Consider the following 15864-nt stretch of genomic DNA (forward strand, 5'->3'; position numbering starts at 1 on the left):
ATGTTAGTCTGTTTGATGTGCAGTTTTTGTTTTCTTTCTCTCTCTGAATTTTTTTTAAAAATTAAAAAAATAAAAGAAAATAAATTTGGACTTGTGGGTCACTATACTAAAAAGGTTGGGAACCACTGGTCTAGAAGATCTCATTCTTTCCCTTAAATTTATCTTTTACTTGGTTATTTTGATATTTACTGTCACCTTCCCCGGGATTATATTTACTTGCTTATTTTGATATTCATAAATTTATCTTCCATGGATATTTGATGGAAATGGGGAGATCCTAGAACAGTGATGGCGAACCTTTTAGAGACCGAGTGCCCAAACTGCGACCCAAAACCCACTTATTTATCGCAACGTGCCAACACGGCAATTTAACCTGAATACTGAGGTTTTACTTTAGAAAAAACAACTCATACATTAACTTAAGATGATCCAAACAAAATAAGGAAAGCAATCCCAAATGCTTTCATGTACTTAAAATTATTTGGCAGAGAATTCGACACTTTAATGATGATCTGGGCCTGGCTGGGGCGATGGCACAGGTGCTCACAGAGAGGGCTCTGAGTGCCACCTCTGGCACCCGTGCCATAGGTTCGCCACCACTGTCCTAGAACCTCCTCACAGGAACTGAAGAAGTGAGCAGTTAATAGTAACTCCTAAAAAAGCTCAAGACAAATCCATCCAGCTAGACTTGAAGGAGACCTAGGTCTCCTGTCTCATTACCAATTCTGATTTCTCCACTCCTACTACTTCTCTGCATGTCACACCTGCTATTGTCATTCGGCATCTGAAATCACTTCACTCTCCAAGATATCAGAACAGATGGACACACAGATGGACTCACATTCTAGTTGTATCTGGAGAAGTGAGCAGTGACTCATGCCTCAAATGTTGTTAGTCTTTAAGGTGCCACTGGACTCTTGCTCTTTTCTACTACTCACAGGAACTGTGCTTGAGAGGTAACAACAGTTTAAGAAAAATGAGATTAAACTTGTTTGGTGGCCATTGGGGTCAACTTTCCCCCCTTTAACACAGAAGGTTTTCTTTCATTTTGCTGGTGGACGTCCCACTGATGCTTTGTAAAGGGCAGCCCACACAAAGAACGTCTCAGGGTGTGGAATTCTCTGCCAGGGGATGTAGTGATGGCCCCAGGCTTAAATAGCTTTAAAAGGGGATTAGACTGATAGGTCTATCAGTGGCTACTAGACAGGGTAACTAAAGGGAATTTCCATATTCAGAGGCACCAATCCTCTGAATCCCAGAGCGCAGAGATGAAATCAGGGGAAGGCCTCAGCCTCTGTGCCCTGTAGTTGGCCCTCCAGAGGAAGAAGAGGAGATTGGATTTATACCCCGCCCTTCACTTGGAGTCTCAGAGTGGCTTACAAACTCCTCTCTCTTCCCCTCGCCACTACAGATATCCTGTGAAGTAGGTGGGGCTGAGAGAGCTCTGACAGAAACTGCTGCTTCAAGAACAGCTCTGACAGAACTACGGCTTGCCCAAGGTCATCCAGCAGCTGCAAGTGGCAGAGTAGGGAATCAAACCTGGTTCTCCCAGATCAGACCACTGTATGAGACAGGATGCTGGACTAGAAAAGGTCTTTTCTCCTCATCAGCACCTCAGTCTCAGCTCTGTCTCCATTTCTGTGACATTATTCGGGGGGGGAGGCCATCCATCAACTAGTAACGTCATGGTAGTGGCTGACAAAAGCTGGGAGTGGGGAAAGGTTGGAGAATAGGTGGGAACTGCTCAGCATCCCATGGGAAAAGACAGAGGAGGACAGAAAGAAACGTCTGCCTGCTCTGTCTCCTTCAAGTGGCCTAGCCTCTTGCCCGGCCCCCTGCTATTCTTCACTGCCTTCTACCTGCTGTGGGAGATGTCCTGCACCAAGCCCCTTGCCACCAGTTTGGTGTAGTGGTTAAGAGCAGTGGACTCTAATCTGGGGAACTGGGTTCGATTCCCCACTCCTCCACTTGAAGCCAGCTGGGTGACCTTGGGTCAGTCACAGTTTTTCCCCCAGCCCCCAAAATAAAATTAGCTCACCACGAAAAGAGCTAGGGTTTCAGGCTGCCAGGCAATCTTCAGATCTTAAGACTATACTACACCCACTGCTGTACAATAATTAACTCGGTGGACCACTGGTCTGATGGTGGGGTGCTTCTTATCTTCTTCTCACGCTGTCTTAAAGATCATTTTAGTTGCTATTTTCATGATTTTATTTTAGGACCTTTTTCCAGTTGAAAGCCGCCTGGGGCAGGTGCTTGGCTCTTTGTCTGATGACCGTGCCTCCTTAGGTATGCCCACTGGAGGAAGACCTTCATCCAGCCACTGGACCTAGCAGGGTTGCCAACCTCAGGTTGTTGGGAAATATCTGGAGATTTTGGGGTGGAGCCTGGAATTTAGGGAGGGGTCTTGATAGGCTGTCGAAGGTCAGTAGTTCAGCGGTTCAAGACCCGGGTGCCGCAAGACAGGGTGAGTTCCTGTCTCTAGTTCCAGCTCCTGCCAACCTAGCAGTTCGAAAGCAAGAAATTGCAAGTAGATCAATAGGTACCACTTCGGTGGGAAGGTAAGAGTGTTCCGTGCGCCTTGGTGTTAAGTCATGCCAGCCACACGACCACGGAAACGTCTTCGGACAGCGCTGGCTCTTTGGCTTTGAAACGGAGATGAGCACGGCAACCCTAGAGTCGGACTCGACTGGCTTTCGAGAAAGGGAACCTTTACCTTTACCTTGATAGGGTATAACGCTGTGGAGTCCACCTTCCAAAGGGAACCATTTTCTCCAGCTGAAGTGGAATAAACGTTTTAAATACACAAATGATAGGGTTGCCCGGTCTCCCCTGGCCGCCAGCCAGATCCAGGCTGGGAAAGCCATGCAAGATTCAGGGATGAAACCTAGGGAGGACAGGGACCTCGGTGCTCTAGCAGGCCATAGAGCCCACCCTGCAAAGCACCCTTTGTCTCCAGGGGAACTGATCTCTGAAGTAGTTCCAGGGAGTCCCCAGGTCCCATCTCAAGGCTGGCATCCCTATGTAGTCTGGAGGTCAGCTGCCATTCCGGGAGATCTCCAGCCCGCAGCTGGACTGGAGGATGGCAACCATATGACTGCAGCCCTAGCAGCAGGGGCCCGGGGAAGGGGAGACCCGCAACGCGCGCCCACTTGCGCGCAGGCAAAACTCCGGCGGAGAGGCGGCCTCTGGCTTGTTCGGCCGTCCCAGCAAGGGACCCCACCGCCCCCTCCTGGCCGGCTCCTGGGTCCCCTTGGTCGGAGCTGATTGGCGCGGGGGCCCCGCCAAGCCCCGCCCCCAGCTCGCCTCCCTGCCGCGCCCGCCCGCCCGCCTTCGGTTTCGTTTCTCGCCGGCTAGTCCTTCGACGCAGCGATGTCGGACCCGGCCGTGTGCGCTTTCCTGTCCAAGGTGGTGTGCAGCCACGGGGGCCGCCTGGATTGCGCCCAGCTCTCCAGCTACGTCGCCGGCCTCTCGGAGCAGCAGCTGCGCCAGATCCTGGAGGTGGGCGCGCCCGAGCGCTTCCTGCTGGCCAGGGCCCCGGGGGGCGCGGGCGACGCCTCCTCGCGCCTCGTCCTGGCCGTCTCCGCCGTGCGCCTCTGCCCCCAGAAGGAGTGCCCCGGCTGCGAGCGCCTCCATCTCTGCAAGCTCAACCTCCTGGGCAGGTGCCGGGTCAGGTAAGAGCCGGTCGGGCAAAGGGGAGGGGGAGTCCTCGAAGGAGCCCCGGACGGGGCGGCTCGCTCCCTTTTCCCTGCAAAAGGCTTCAGTGAAACGACGGCGGGGGGGGGGGGGGATATCAGACGGGAGGGGGGGCGCCCCAACCACCGGGGAATGGGCTGCCATGGTTTTAATGGGGAAGGAAAGCGCGCGCGCTCCTATTGGGACCCACGCGATCGCGAAATGCTTCGTTGCGGCTGGATCGCGCGTAGCCAGCGGAGTTCCCGAGCGGGGTCGCGTCTCCTTTCTACTCTCCCCCTGCCCCTGTCTTGGAAGCCAAGCGGAAAGGTTTCACCGGGTTGGACTGCAGCTTTATGGAGGCCCCCCTTTTCCCCTGGGAAACTGCCCGACTGGAGCCAGCAGTGGCTTCTGTGTTTATTTTTAAGTCTGAAAAAATGTTTTGCACTTTGGTGACTTTTTAAAAAGTCGGCAAAGAGCAACCACAGCCAAAACGCTAGATCCAGATGGTCTGACCAGCAGAAAAGCGTTTGAGTCCAGCGGCACCTTGGAGACCAGCAAAGTTGGATTCAAGGAATGAGCCTTTGTCTGCACACACACTAAGTTAACACACTTAGATGCTGTTAACTTCCATTTCAATGTATCTATCTGAGGAAGTGGGCCTCCACACACATACCTTGAATAAAACCTTGTTGGGCCTTAAAGTTACCACTTTGTTACCCAGCCAAAATGTTAGCCTCACATTCCTTTCCCACCCCATCCCCCAATTTTTCCCAAATGAAAGTGATCTTTTCTCAAGAACCCTTGGTCAGCCCGTGTGACTTTCCTTATGGGTTCCAGACCCATTCTAGAATAAAGGAAGAGTGCAAAAGGTTGAATAGCACAGAATGGGTGGGGAAGTCTTCTTGTCAGGAGTGTGTCAGATGGCCGTTGGGGTTAATGCCTGCACAATGATTTATTCCCTCATCTGCTCAGGAACAGGCCTGCCAACTAGAATAGTATTGCTGACTGAGGAACAACCCTGAAGTCTGGAGCTCAGTTTGGTGGCAGAGACGACAGCCTCTCAACCACCATTGGGGTTGATGGCTGGCCCTCACTCGGAGGGCCAAGCAGCCGGCTGGGCCGCCAGAGAGTTTCTTTCCGTTAATTTTCACCACAGGGAAGCTTGTTTCTGATCAAACCAGAGTTTGTCACCAGAAATATTCCTCGTTTCTCTGTCGTGTCCTGGACTTTTAGTGAGCTTTCCATAGATCTGCCTCTGTGTGGGACGTTCCGTACCACTGATTGGTGTAAAGATGGCTGCCTTTGCCTTGAACCAGGCAATGAATCACAAAATGGCTGCTGTGATCCTCTGTGGTGAGAGTTCTGTGGGCCTCACAGACCGGTCTATTTTGAACACGAACAGCTCACTCAGAGAAAAGACTTATGTGTCCTTACAGAACCCCAAAATAGTACTTTTAAAAAAATCAGTATTAGTCCCCCCGCCCCAATCTTTGTCCTCCAAGGGTACAAGCTAGGTAGCAGTTTCTCCTTTACCTGCGCCACTTCACATGTTTTCTTGTAATAAAAGGGGCTGCTTGTTTTGTGGTAATTCAGCCTCCCCCTCCACTCACTGTTCCCTTTTAAATTGGAGGGTTTTATTTATATAGGACTAAAATGTAATTAAAGGGAGTCTGTTAGACCCCCCCCCCCTAAAATGAATGCAGGGAAATACACGCATTGCAGGTGGAAGACAACCACAAATAGACAAGCACTTAAGATAGCTCACTAAAAAGGACCCAATCCAAGTGCTGTGCAAGACATGAATTATTATTCAAAAATATATCTTTCTTCATACAAAAACATTACAAGGAGACACAGGTCACTATCTTGTGCCTAGGCACACAATTCCAAAATAAAGTCCCAACAGTTTTAACTCCCACATTGCCTGATGGAAGGCACGGCCGTATAATTAGCATTCTCTTTTTAGGAGGCACAGCCGTATAATTTCTGTTCTGACAGGGCATGTCGACCTTCCTTCTCCCTTTTTTCAAAAGAGCTTCATCTGAGAAGTGACTGAGACCAGTCTGTGGCAACATTTTTTCCTTCAATTTTGAAATCAGTAGCCTGAAGCCTACAATTTTCTTTCCAAGTTCTGTGGCATTCCATATGTGACATTCTGTGGCATTCCACATGTGGGGCATGTGACAGATAGGTGGCTGTCCTACCCTTTGTGTCCTGTGCTGGTCCCCTGTCACCCGGTTTTGCATGGGCAGTGGAAGGGAAAGAAAGGATTGGAGCTGTCAGTCACAACAGTGGTCATTTAGGGTCTGAGTCTGACCATGGAGGGGACCTGTGGGTCTGGAGGTCTGGCTCACCGGAGAGCAGATGGGTTAAACATCTACTTTTTTTCCCCCAATCCCCTGGGGGGAGGTTTTTATTGTTCTTTTTTTGCAGACTACAAAACTACAACAGAAAATATAGGGAAGGGAACTACAGCTAGGGGAAACAGAAAAGAAACCCACAACTAACTAAAAACCCAAGAGTAGGAGATCAATATCTCAGTTTATCATCATGCTATTTTCAAAAAACAATCAATACTACAATGAATTTAGTCGGTTATGCTAGATTATTATTAACCATCCCTTTAACTGTTTAAAGAGATCCCCAGAGCATCCCCAAGTTATTTCAACATTTTTTTTCAGACACACATCAGAGTCCTTCAGCCCTTTTTTGTCAGAGTAAATCTTTTCTTTTTTATCGTGGAGCTTGAAAACGACGCCTTCTGGGATTACCCATCTGTAACTGATAGAATTTGTTTGTAAGAAAAGGATTAATTCTTTATAGTTCTTTCTCCTCTGTCTTATATCAAATGGAATGTCTTTTAAAATCCTGATATTATTGTCCCCAATTTTCAAGGGTGTTCCCGAAGTTGCTTTCAGAATAGGATCTCTCACATTTCTCTTCGAGAATCTGACCACTATTTCCCCAGGCAGATTATTTTTCTTGATGTATGATGTATAAGATCTGTAGACCACATCCCTCTCGCTGCAAAGATACTCCGCTGTTAAATCTGTCATTGGGGCTATTGCTTCTCTCAACCGTTGCTTCAGATTCTCTCCTCTAAATTCTGGGACCCCTTGGAACCGAAGGACCAAATTTGCTTTATCCATTTGTAGCTGTAAGAGTTTTGTCTCTTCTGTAGCTTGCTTCATTTCCAGATTTTGCACCTTTTTCTTAACTTTTTTAGTAGTGACGTCCATTTCCTTCACCTTCTCTCCCATTTGCTCTGTTGCTTTTAAGGATTGAGTCAGTTGCATCTGCTGAGCTGCGAGACTCTGCCTAATTACTGACAGTTCTTGTTTAATGCCAGTGATCTCATCCAGCAGGGGGCGCAGGGAGTCAGCTAAGAGTTTTGAGAGCTCAGTGACCTCATCCGTTTGAGGACTAGCCCCTAGTTTCGATTTCAACAGCTTCTCTTTCTCCGGTTTCTTCCCCGCCATCTTTTAGGAGTTGTTTACTTTTCAAAGAAGTTGCTAAAGTTTCTGATATTCGCCCAAATGCTTTTCTGCACTCTGGTAAGTCTCTTAAAACAGTTTTAGTCACTTATTTTTCTGCTCCCCCCTTTCCTTCCGTGTTTCATCGATGCGTTTGGGAGGGATCCCTCCCCCGCTTGCTTTCCTGTCGCTCTTTAGCGGGGGCAGCTTCTTTTTATATCTTCATGCTCGCTTCAACCCAACTCACAGTTCATTATTGGCCATTCGGCCTCGCTCGTCATCATTTATTTTGCCCGATCTCCAACGCTTGTCCCGGTCAGCAGCACTTGTACCATGCGGTCACTCAGCAGCAGGACCTTCAGGGCGGAGGGGCGCCTCAATTCTCTGGCTTTCGGCCATCGAAGAGGCCACCCCTCAAAAGCCCCCTGGCTGGGAGCCTTTTACCAAGGCTCCGGGGGGGGGGTCACAACCCGTTGGACCCCCTCCCACACGCTGGTGTGCAGTTTACATCCCCGGGACGTCTGGGAGATGTCTGCCTGCATGTCGCCATAAACCGGAAGTCCGGTTAAACATCTACTTTCACTGAAGACAACCAATCTTAATTGGAAGGGAGGGAGTCTGTCTTCAAGGAGAAATAGACGGATTACCCTGGTATTGCTGCGACTGGAGGGTCTGGCTAGTTTGATCACCTCTTAACATTGGTTCTGCCATGTGGCATTTCAGGTTCTGTCAGACGAAGCTGGAGGTGACTGGAAGCTCTGAAGATATTTAGTTAAATTGAGTACATGCCTTTCTGTAGCAGTGTTTCTCTGAGAAAGGTAGCCTTTACCTCAGCAGAATGCTGTGATAACTACAGCACTGTTTGACCAACAGCTGTTTCATTCATTCATTTTATGTACTTCGGCTTTCTCACCAGTGGGCACCCAATACTAACATCATTCTCCTCACAATAACCCTGTGAGGTAGATTAGGCTGAGAGTGTGACTGGCTCAAAGTCACCTAGTGAGCATCTATTGGCAGAGCAGGGATTTGAACCTGGGTCTCCCAGACTACCAAGGAAATAATAACCAACTCAACCTCTTCTTTTGTAGTTCCTGCCTCCCGTGTTGCAATCTTCGTTACATAGATTACAGCACCCCTCACCAGTGTTCCCTCTAAGCTGAGTTAGTGTGAGCTAGCTCACAGTTTTTTAGCCTCCACCTCACACATTTTTGTCTGAGCTCAGGAAGGAGGGCTCCTGGGCAAATTAATTTATGCAGCAGCCAAATTGCTCGCTCACAACTTTAATGCCAGCAGCTCGCAAAGTAGAATTTTTGCTCATAAGAATCCACAGCTTAGAGGGAGCACTGCTCCTCACAACATATTATTTTTAATAAATACTAAAGGGGGCTGGTTTTCTAACTATGTGGTAGCAGAATGACAGCTTATTTAGTCTTTGGCGTTCAAAATACACTGTAGTGTTGTTTTCTTTCTTTTTTTCTGGTTTCGGCTGCATCTAAATGAGGAAGGATGTTGGTTTGAGGGTTGTGCCCCCCCCCCCATGTAGCTCACAGTCAGCCATCTGGTTCCTGTGCAGAGGCCAAAAGTCACAAAACTGGGCCTTTGGCCGATGAGACCGTGTACCAGTACCAGCTGCCATGGGGGTTGGGGAGGTCAGTTGTACTCCAATTGCCATTGCATTCCTTCTGTGCTTATCTCTAAGTTCTGCAGGTGGTGGGATGTTGATGTCTAGTTTCAAGGGAGCCGTGGGAGCGAGCTTGGTTCCCAGCTTCAGCGCAAACGGCCGGCGCGCCTTCTCCCGCGCGCAGGAGTGTGGCTGATTGGCCAGGGCAGTGCGGGGTGGTGGTGGTGCATACGAATACCCTATATCCTGTTATGCCCAAGGGGCAGCTGCCATTCTTAACAGTGACTATGTTAATGCATCTGTAGCTCTTCAATAAAGTATTACCTTTCCTGATAAGCGTTTTAATGTTGTATATGCCATTAAAAGTCGATTGATTGATTGATTGATTGATAAGCGTGTACTACGTTGTTGGCTGTGGGTTCTGACAAGTACCAGCAGACTGAACATAATCCTCACTGTTGCTGTTAGCACAAATCTTAGGTAGCAACTCTCTGGCGTAGGCAGATCCATAAGAAACTGAGGTTCTTGAGACTACCATTCATCACAACCCATCCTGGTGCCGGCCACTGAGAGAACCAGCGTGGTGTAGTGGTGAGGGCACTGGACTAGGATCTGAAGGATCTGTGTTCTGTTCCCCGTTGTGCCCTGGGAGCTCGCTGGGTGGCCTTAGGCTTGCTACTCTTTCTCTGCCTAACCCATTTCACGGGTTGTTGTGAGAAAAAAATGGAGATGGAAAGAACGCTCTCAGCTGCTTTGAGTCTCTACTGGGGGGGGGGTGTAAATATCTACAATAAGCAATCAAGTGAAATCAATATAACACACAGCACACCACTTTCCCCTCTTCCTCCTCAGTTCCGTTTAGGAACAGCTGAAGGGATCTTCCTGGAGCCCTTGATTTATCCGTGGCAGAGTGGGCATTCTTCCTGTGTGTTGTGCGTTTTGTCCACTGTGTGTTAGATGTTACTCGGGAGACAGGCAATAGAGTTGCACTGTACTAAATGATTCACAAAGTTAACTTAGATAAATTATTTGGGGCTGTGGTCTATACTACTGTATTTAGTTTACTGAAACTAGGATCCTGCTATGTAACTTTTTATCATTCAGTGTGCCATATTGGCTTTGTTTCAGTTGTTTTTAGATTTACAATTGGTTTTACAACCCTAGTTCTATTGTATTGTTTATTGAATACCCTATCCTATTGATAGTATTGACTCACTCTGTGAAATCCACCCTGAATCCAAGTAGGAAAAGTGGAATATAAATAAATAAGTTTGGCCTGTACTGCAGTGGCACTGAAGAATCGCCTCTGAATGCCAGTGGTAGGTAGGCAAAATTAGGGTGTGAGGACTTAGCCTCCATGTCCTGTTTGTTAAAATCCTCACATTCCTACTTTCTGTAAGAGCCAGTTTGGTGTAGTGGTTAAGAGTGCTGACTCTAATGTAGGAGAACTGGGTTTGATTCCCCACTTCTCCACATGCAGCTGCTGGTGTGACCTTGGGTCAGTCACAAGCTCTCTCAGCTGTTTTCTCAAGAGCAGTTCTCTCAGAGCTCTCTCAGCCCTACCTACCTCACAGGGTGTCTGTTGTGGGGAGGGGAAGGGAAAGGAGATTGTAAGCCGCTCTGAGACGAGGAGTGAAAGGCTGGGTTTAAATCCACTCTTCTTCTTCTTCGTCTTCCTTCATTTTTCCTTTTCGGCAATTGTCTTTTAAGCCAAGCACAGCAGCAAACCATACGCCGACCTAGCCATTGCTGAGGCTGCCCCATAGCTAAGACTGTCACTGGGTGTGGGGACCCCCCCATCCTTAACTTTTGCCCAGGGCTCCAGACTGCCCCTGGCAGGAGGGGATTAGTTTAGGACTCAGTGTGGCCCTCTTTCTTTTTCTTTTTCTTTTTCTTTTATAAAGATTTTATTAGCTCCCCTAAAAAGGGGAGGTATTTCGCTTAAAAGAAAAAAGGGAAAGGTAGACAGTGGGAGAAAGAGAAAGCTGAGTGATATATAAACTGAAAGTCTCCTCTCGCAAGGAGAGGCCGGAGAGCTCTGCTGCTGCATGGCCGCTGGAGGTGGGGGAGGGGGGGCTTCACTGATCCTCTCCCACATGCATGTCTGCGTCCCGTGGGCGGTGGATCATGCTCTTTTTAATTTTGTAAATATTCTTACTCCACCTTTCAGGCCAGAAATCGACCTCCGAAGTGGATGACAATTTGCAAGTTAAGCACAGTTAATACCAGCAAAAAAAGAAAGGCAAACACTGGCAGTGAAAATGGATAGCTGGGCTCTAGAGAAGAGCTTGGGGGAGTGGTGATTCACTGAGCATAAATCAGCCAGCTGGGAATGCCTTCTGGTTCTCAGGTGGTCCCCCGCCCCGCCTTTCTGTTCTTTGGCTTGATGGGATTGTGCCGTGTTTGCCTTCAGTTTCGATTCTCTCCCCTGCAAGCTGGAGGAAAGAAGGCGGAGCGTGATCTGCTGGTGTAACTAAACACAGTCGGAACTCACTCTCTCGCAGAGGGGGACGGGCTGGGAAGGGAACATGTCCGATCCGGCCGTCTTCAGCTTCATCACGAAGATCCTTTGTGCTGGAGGGGGAGCCATAAACTCTAAGGAGCTCCCGCAGCATGTGGAGCTATCGGAGCAGCAGCTGGAGCAGATCCTGACCGAGGCAGGGAAGGAGCGCTTCTTGGTCTCTCAGCAGGGCCTTTCCTGCCAGGTGCTGGCCGTGTCTCCCGTGCGGCTGTGCCTGAGGAACGAGTGTGAGGGGTGCAAATCTCTTCACCTCTGCAAGAACTACCTCAAGGGCAGATGCTACAGACCTACCAGTGGCAGAGGGTGAGCGTAAAGGAAGGAGAGGTGGGGGGGGGGGATTGCTGGTTCAGAAGGAGTTATTAACCACGATAAATGTTTGGTAGCCAACGCCCAGGCAAATAGAAGCCTTTCTTATCCCACTCTGCTGAAAGTTCAGTGTTTGTTTATTCAAGGGGAAGGGGGGGGGAGAGAGAGAAATCATCCATGTTCATTCAAGGGGAAGGGGGGAGAGGAATCCTCCAAATGGTTTGTCAGTGACTGTTGCAAGCTAGCTAGTATATTGGTTAGAGTGTCAGACTGGAGATCCAGGGAAGCTTGCTGGGTGACCTTGGGCCAGTCACAGGCTCTCGGCTCTACTGACCTCACAGGGGTGTTGTGAGTATAAAATGGAGGAGAGGAGAATGATGTTTTATAAGCTGCTTTGGCTCCCTGTTGGTACAACAAGTGGGGTATCAAATATCTCAATCAGTATAAAAAGTGAATACTGCTGCTGGCTCATGCGCCCCACGGCCTCTTTTGAGGGAAAACGTTTTTCCTTAGACTTTAGACACTCCACATTTCAATAAGCTGGATTCTTCTGGCACAACTTTTGGGGCGCAGAGCTCTAGTGTCAGATGTGTGAAATACATGCTCATCTCTCACTATATGCAGGGGTCATTTCGTAGAAAAAGAGGTGCAGGGGCTCATTAGCATAACTTATTTGCATATGCCACACCCCCTGACATCACCGGAAGTGTGCCAGAAGGCAGCACCCACCGCTCAAGCTCCACTGGACTGTTTTGCATTGCTAGCTATTGGTGGGTGGGGAGGAACGTGCAGATCTGCCCTCACAGAGGAGGGAGAGCTTGTACCTGAATAAAACTTGGTCTTAAAGGTGCCACTGGACTGTTTTGGAATGGGGGGCCGGGGGGGCTCTGCAGCTTACCTGGCCGCTTCTTGCTCTGACTGAGGGCTGCTGGGAGCAGGGGGTGGGGCTTGTTGCATGTGCCCGCCCCCTGGGCTCTTTACTGCCGGAGCTCCGCTCCTGTGCGCTCCTGCAGGAAATGACCCCTGACTATATGTATGTAGTTATGAAGAGGAAAAAAGTTTAAATGGCCGTGGAATGGAGGAAAAAGAGTTGGTGTCATACCCCGCTCTTCTCGGAGTCTTGGAAAAAACACGCACAAGGGATCACAGTTACCCTTACAAGAAATACAACCAACAAACACTGTGATGTGTTGGCTAAGACATTTAGTAAACCTTTGCATGTTAAACATTGTATTACATTATAGATACAGTTTATAATATTACAAGGAAAAGTCCATCCAATGAGCACCCAGATACAGGCTCATTTCATCCCCATCATAGGATGAAATAATAGGATTACTCCCGAGGAAGATTGGGATGAAATGAGCCTCTATCTGGGTGTGCCTTGTAATATTATGGTTATTTATTTATCAACAGTGTAATACAATGTTTAGCATGCAGAGATTTATGAAATCTTAGCTATTGTTATACAAATTAATATCCAGTCAAAATATAAGATTGAAGTCAAAATGAGGAGGAAGATCTTGTATTTAATTGCAATGAAATACGGAAAACAGTTAGGCCAAAGGACCCATCAAAGTTGACTGGTTTCTGAGCCCAACCAGGAAATACATGAAGTTAAATACTTAATATGACATCATCATACCATCATCATGAAAATAATATCCAGAAGGCATAACTGGTTACAGAAAATTAAACAATATTTACATTAAAAAATCTCCTTATTGGTTAAAAAGGTGTGTCTATACAATAGCGTCACGTATTTACTTGACCTGACCTGAGTCGTATCAGCCAAGGCTTGTTCTCACCCAAACAAAGGTGTTTTTCTCTGATACCAAGTAAAAACTCCTTTTTGACCCAGACACTATGAAATTGTAACCTAAACAATTAGAACCATGAACTTTCTACCTTCTTCTGTACCAAAAGAATGCTGTTGTCTTGTCTGTTAACATCAGCTGGAAAAATACCCTGACCCACAAGGAAGAGAGGCCTTCTATATAACAGGCCTTCATTACATCCCAATAAAATGTTATTTAAGAATAAATCTATAGGGGGCAGAGCCGGGCGTCGCAAGATGGCGGACGCGTGATTTTGCCGCTCCCGAACGATCCCTTCCCTCCTGGCTTTAAAATCTTTTAAAAACGGAGTAAAACGCCTCAAAAGGTATGGGAAAACTGAAAGGACAAAAAACGCCCTCGACAAAGAAGAACTCAGCCTCGGTGGCCACGTATTTTCAAAAAGACACGCCGCAGAAGACACAGACGCCAGAACAATCTAAAATGGCGGACGCTACCGACTCTACAAACCCGAACGAAGAACCGCTCTTGAAGAAAGACCTAATGGACTTAAAGTCAGACATGCAACGTTTTTTCAAGGAGTCTTTGGCAGAACATCTCCAGCCAGTCCATAGTAAACTAGAAGAACTAACGGAAGGTCTTGGAGCGGCTTGTAAAGCAGCCGAATCAGCGTTGGAAGCAACGGAAAGCATACAGGTAGAACTAAATGCTTTAAAAAGATCCGAAAAAATGATGCAAATTAAGCTTAACTCGCTCGAGAATAAATGGAGACAATTTAATGTTAAACTAAGGGGGATTGAAGAGGGAGCGGAAAAAGATGCGAGTGATTTATCGCATTTTATATCAGCTTGGCTAACTGAGGCTATGAAGTTGGAGGAGGGAGTGTTTCCAGCAATTGCAAAGGCACAACGGTTGGGCCCGCTTGCAGCAGCCCAAAGAAATAGACCCAGAGATATCCTGGTGCAATTTGTGCATGCAGCATTTAGAGACCGGCTTCTTAGAGAAGCGAGGAAAAACAATTCCTTAATGCACCGAGGTCGGAAAATATTGGTGTTGCTAGACCTTCCTCCAGAGTGCTTGGAAAAAAGAAGGCTTTTGAAAATCATTACGGTAAAACTGCTTGAGGCCAAAATCAGGTTTAGATGGAGTGCTACTTCCAACGTCACAGTATACAAAGATGGAACTCTCTTTCAAGCTTCAGACTTGAGAACGGGTCTCATACTTTTGAAAAATCTTCATGTAGAACTGTCTCAGGACGAAAGGGCAGAGATTGAAGCTCACCCTAACTTTGAAAAACAACAAGATGATGGAGACTGATTAAGCTGTTGAAACCTTTTACCTGAAGCAAGTTATAAACGGCGGCGGGTGATTCCTGATGAGTACAAGATGAAAGTTGCCGATCTATTTTGAAGTGACAGAGCTTACAGCCTATTTTATATTAAACTGCATATTTTGAAGTGATGGTGGTTAAAACCAATTTTATTTAAAGTGCATATTTTGAAGAGATGGTGTTTAAAACCTACTTTATTTATATTATATGTTTTGGAGTGGTGATGTTTAAAACCAATTTTATTTTTGAACTGCATATTTTGAAGTAATGGTGACTAAAACCTATTTTATTTAAATTGTTTTTTTGAAGGGATGGTGCTTGTAAAACTTATATTATCTAGAACTTATTGTTTTAGTTAAACAAAAAGCTTAAGGAAACTATATATTTTTTGGAATTTGAGGTGTTTGAAACCTATTTTATTTCTATTGTATATTTTGAGGGGATGATCCTTAGAACTTATTTTGTTTACATTGCATCCTTGGAAGTGAGGGTGTGTAAAACCTATTTTAGTTACACTATATATTTTGAAGTCACGGTGTTTGAAACCTATTTTATTTATAGTGTATATTTTGTAGTGACGGTGCTTAAAACCTATTTTATTTAAACTGTATAATTTTGAAAGGAAGGTGCTTAAAATATCTGTTACTTAGAAGAGTGATAAAAAATTTTTGGGATGTATTAATCATTTTCTTGGTTAATAGAAAGTTTTCTTTAGGTTGAAATATCAAGCCTTTTTTTTGTTTTAAGAAGTTAATAAGTTAAATGAAATATGGTGAACAATTTATATATTATTTTGACTTGGATTAATGTCTAGAAAAACCCTGAAAGCTAGGAAGATACCAAGAATTGGAAAGCCCAGGAGCAACAGACCACCATACCTGAGGCTGGGAAACAGTGATTCTGAATTTATGCATTTTGTATCTAATATTCTTTAAAGTTAGAACTTTGTACACTCATAGAGTGCCGGAATGAAAAGAACGATAATAGCCGGGGGGGGGTTAGTTATAGTGGGTTGCTTCATTAAGTTGGTTTTAAATGAATGACTATGTCATTCTTTCATGGAACTGTAAAGGCATGAATAATCCTGTAAAAAGGCGAAGACTAACTAACACAATAGTTAAAGAAAAACCAAACATAGT

General features: G+C 46.5%; 1 protein-coding gene across 2 annotated transcripts in view; it reads left to right on the top strand.

The window, feature by feature from the left end:
- The first annotated feature begins 3365 nt into the window (after positions 1-3365).
- Positions 3366-15864, top strand: part of LOC107123889 (zinc finger CCCH-type antiviral protein 1-like) — a 44658-nt gene continuing 32159 nt past the window's right edge. Inside the window, exon 1 of one of the 2 annotated variants that reach the window (XM_015427235.1) lies at positions 3366-3674. In XM_015427235.1, the coding sequence (XP_015282721.1) occupies positions 3373-3674 (302 nt within the window). In that variant the 5' untranslated portion in view covers positions 3366-3372. Of the gene's footprint in view, positions 3675-11291; positions 11597-15864 lie in introns of those variants that run through there. The other variant, XM_015427236.1, reaches the window with a different exon arrangement.

Source organism: Gekko japonicus, unplaced genomic scaffold, assembly GCF_001447785.1.
Source record: "Gekko japonicus isolate JY-2015 unplaced genomic scaffold, Gekko_japonicus_V1.1 scaffold1221, whole genome shotgun sequence".
Taxonomy (NCBI): domain Eukaryota; kingdom Metazoa; phylum Chordata; class Lepidosauria; order Squamata; family Gekkonidae; genus Gekko; species Gekko japonicus.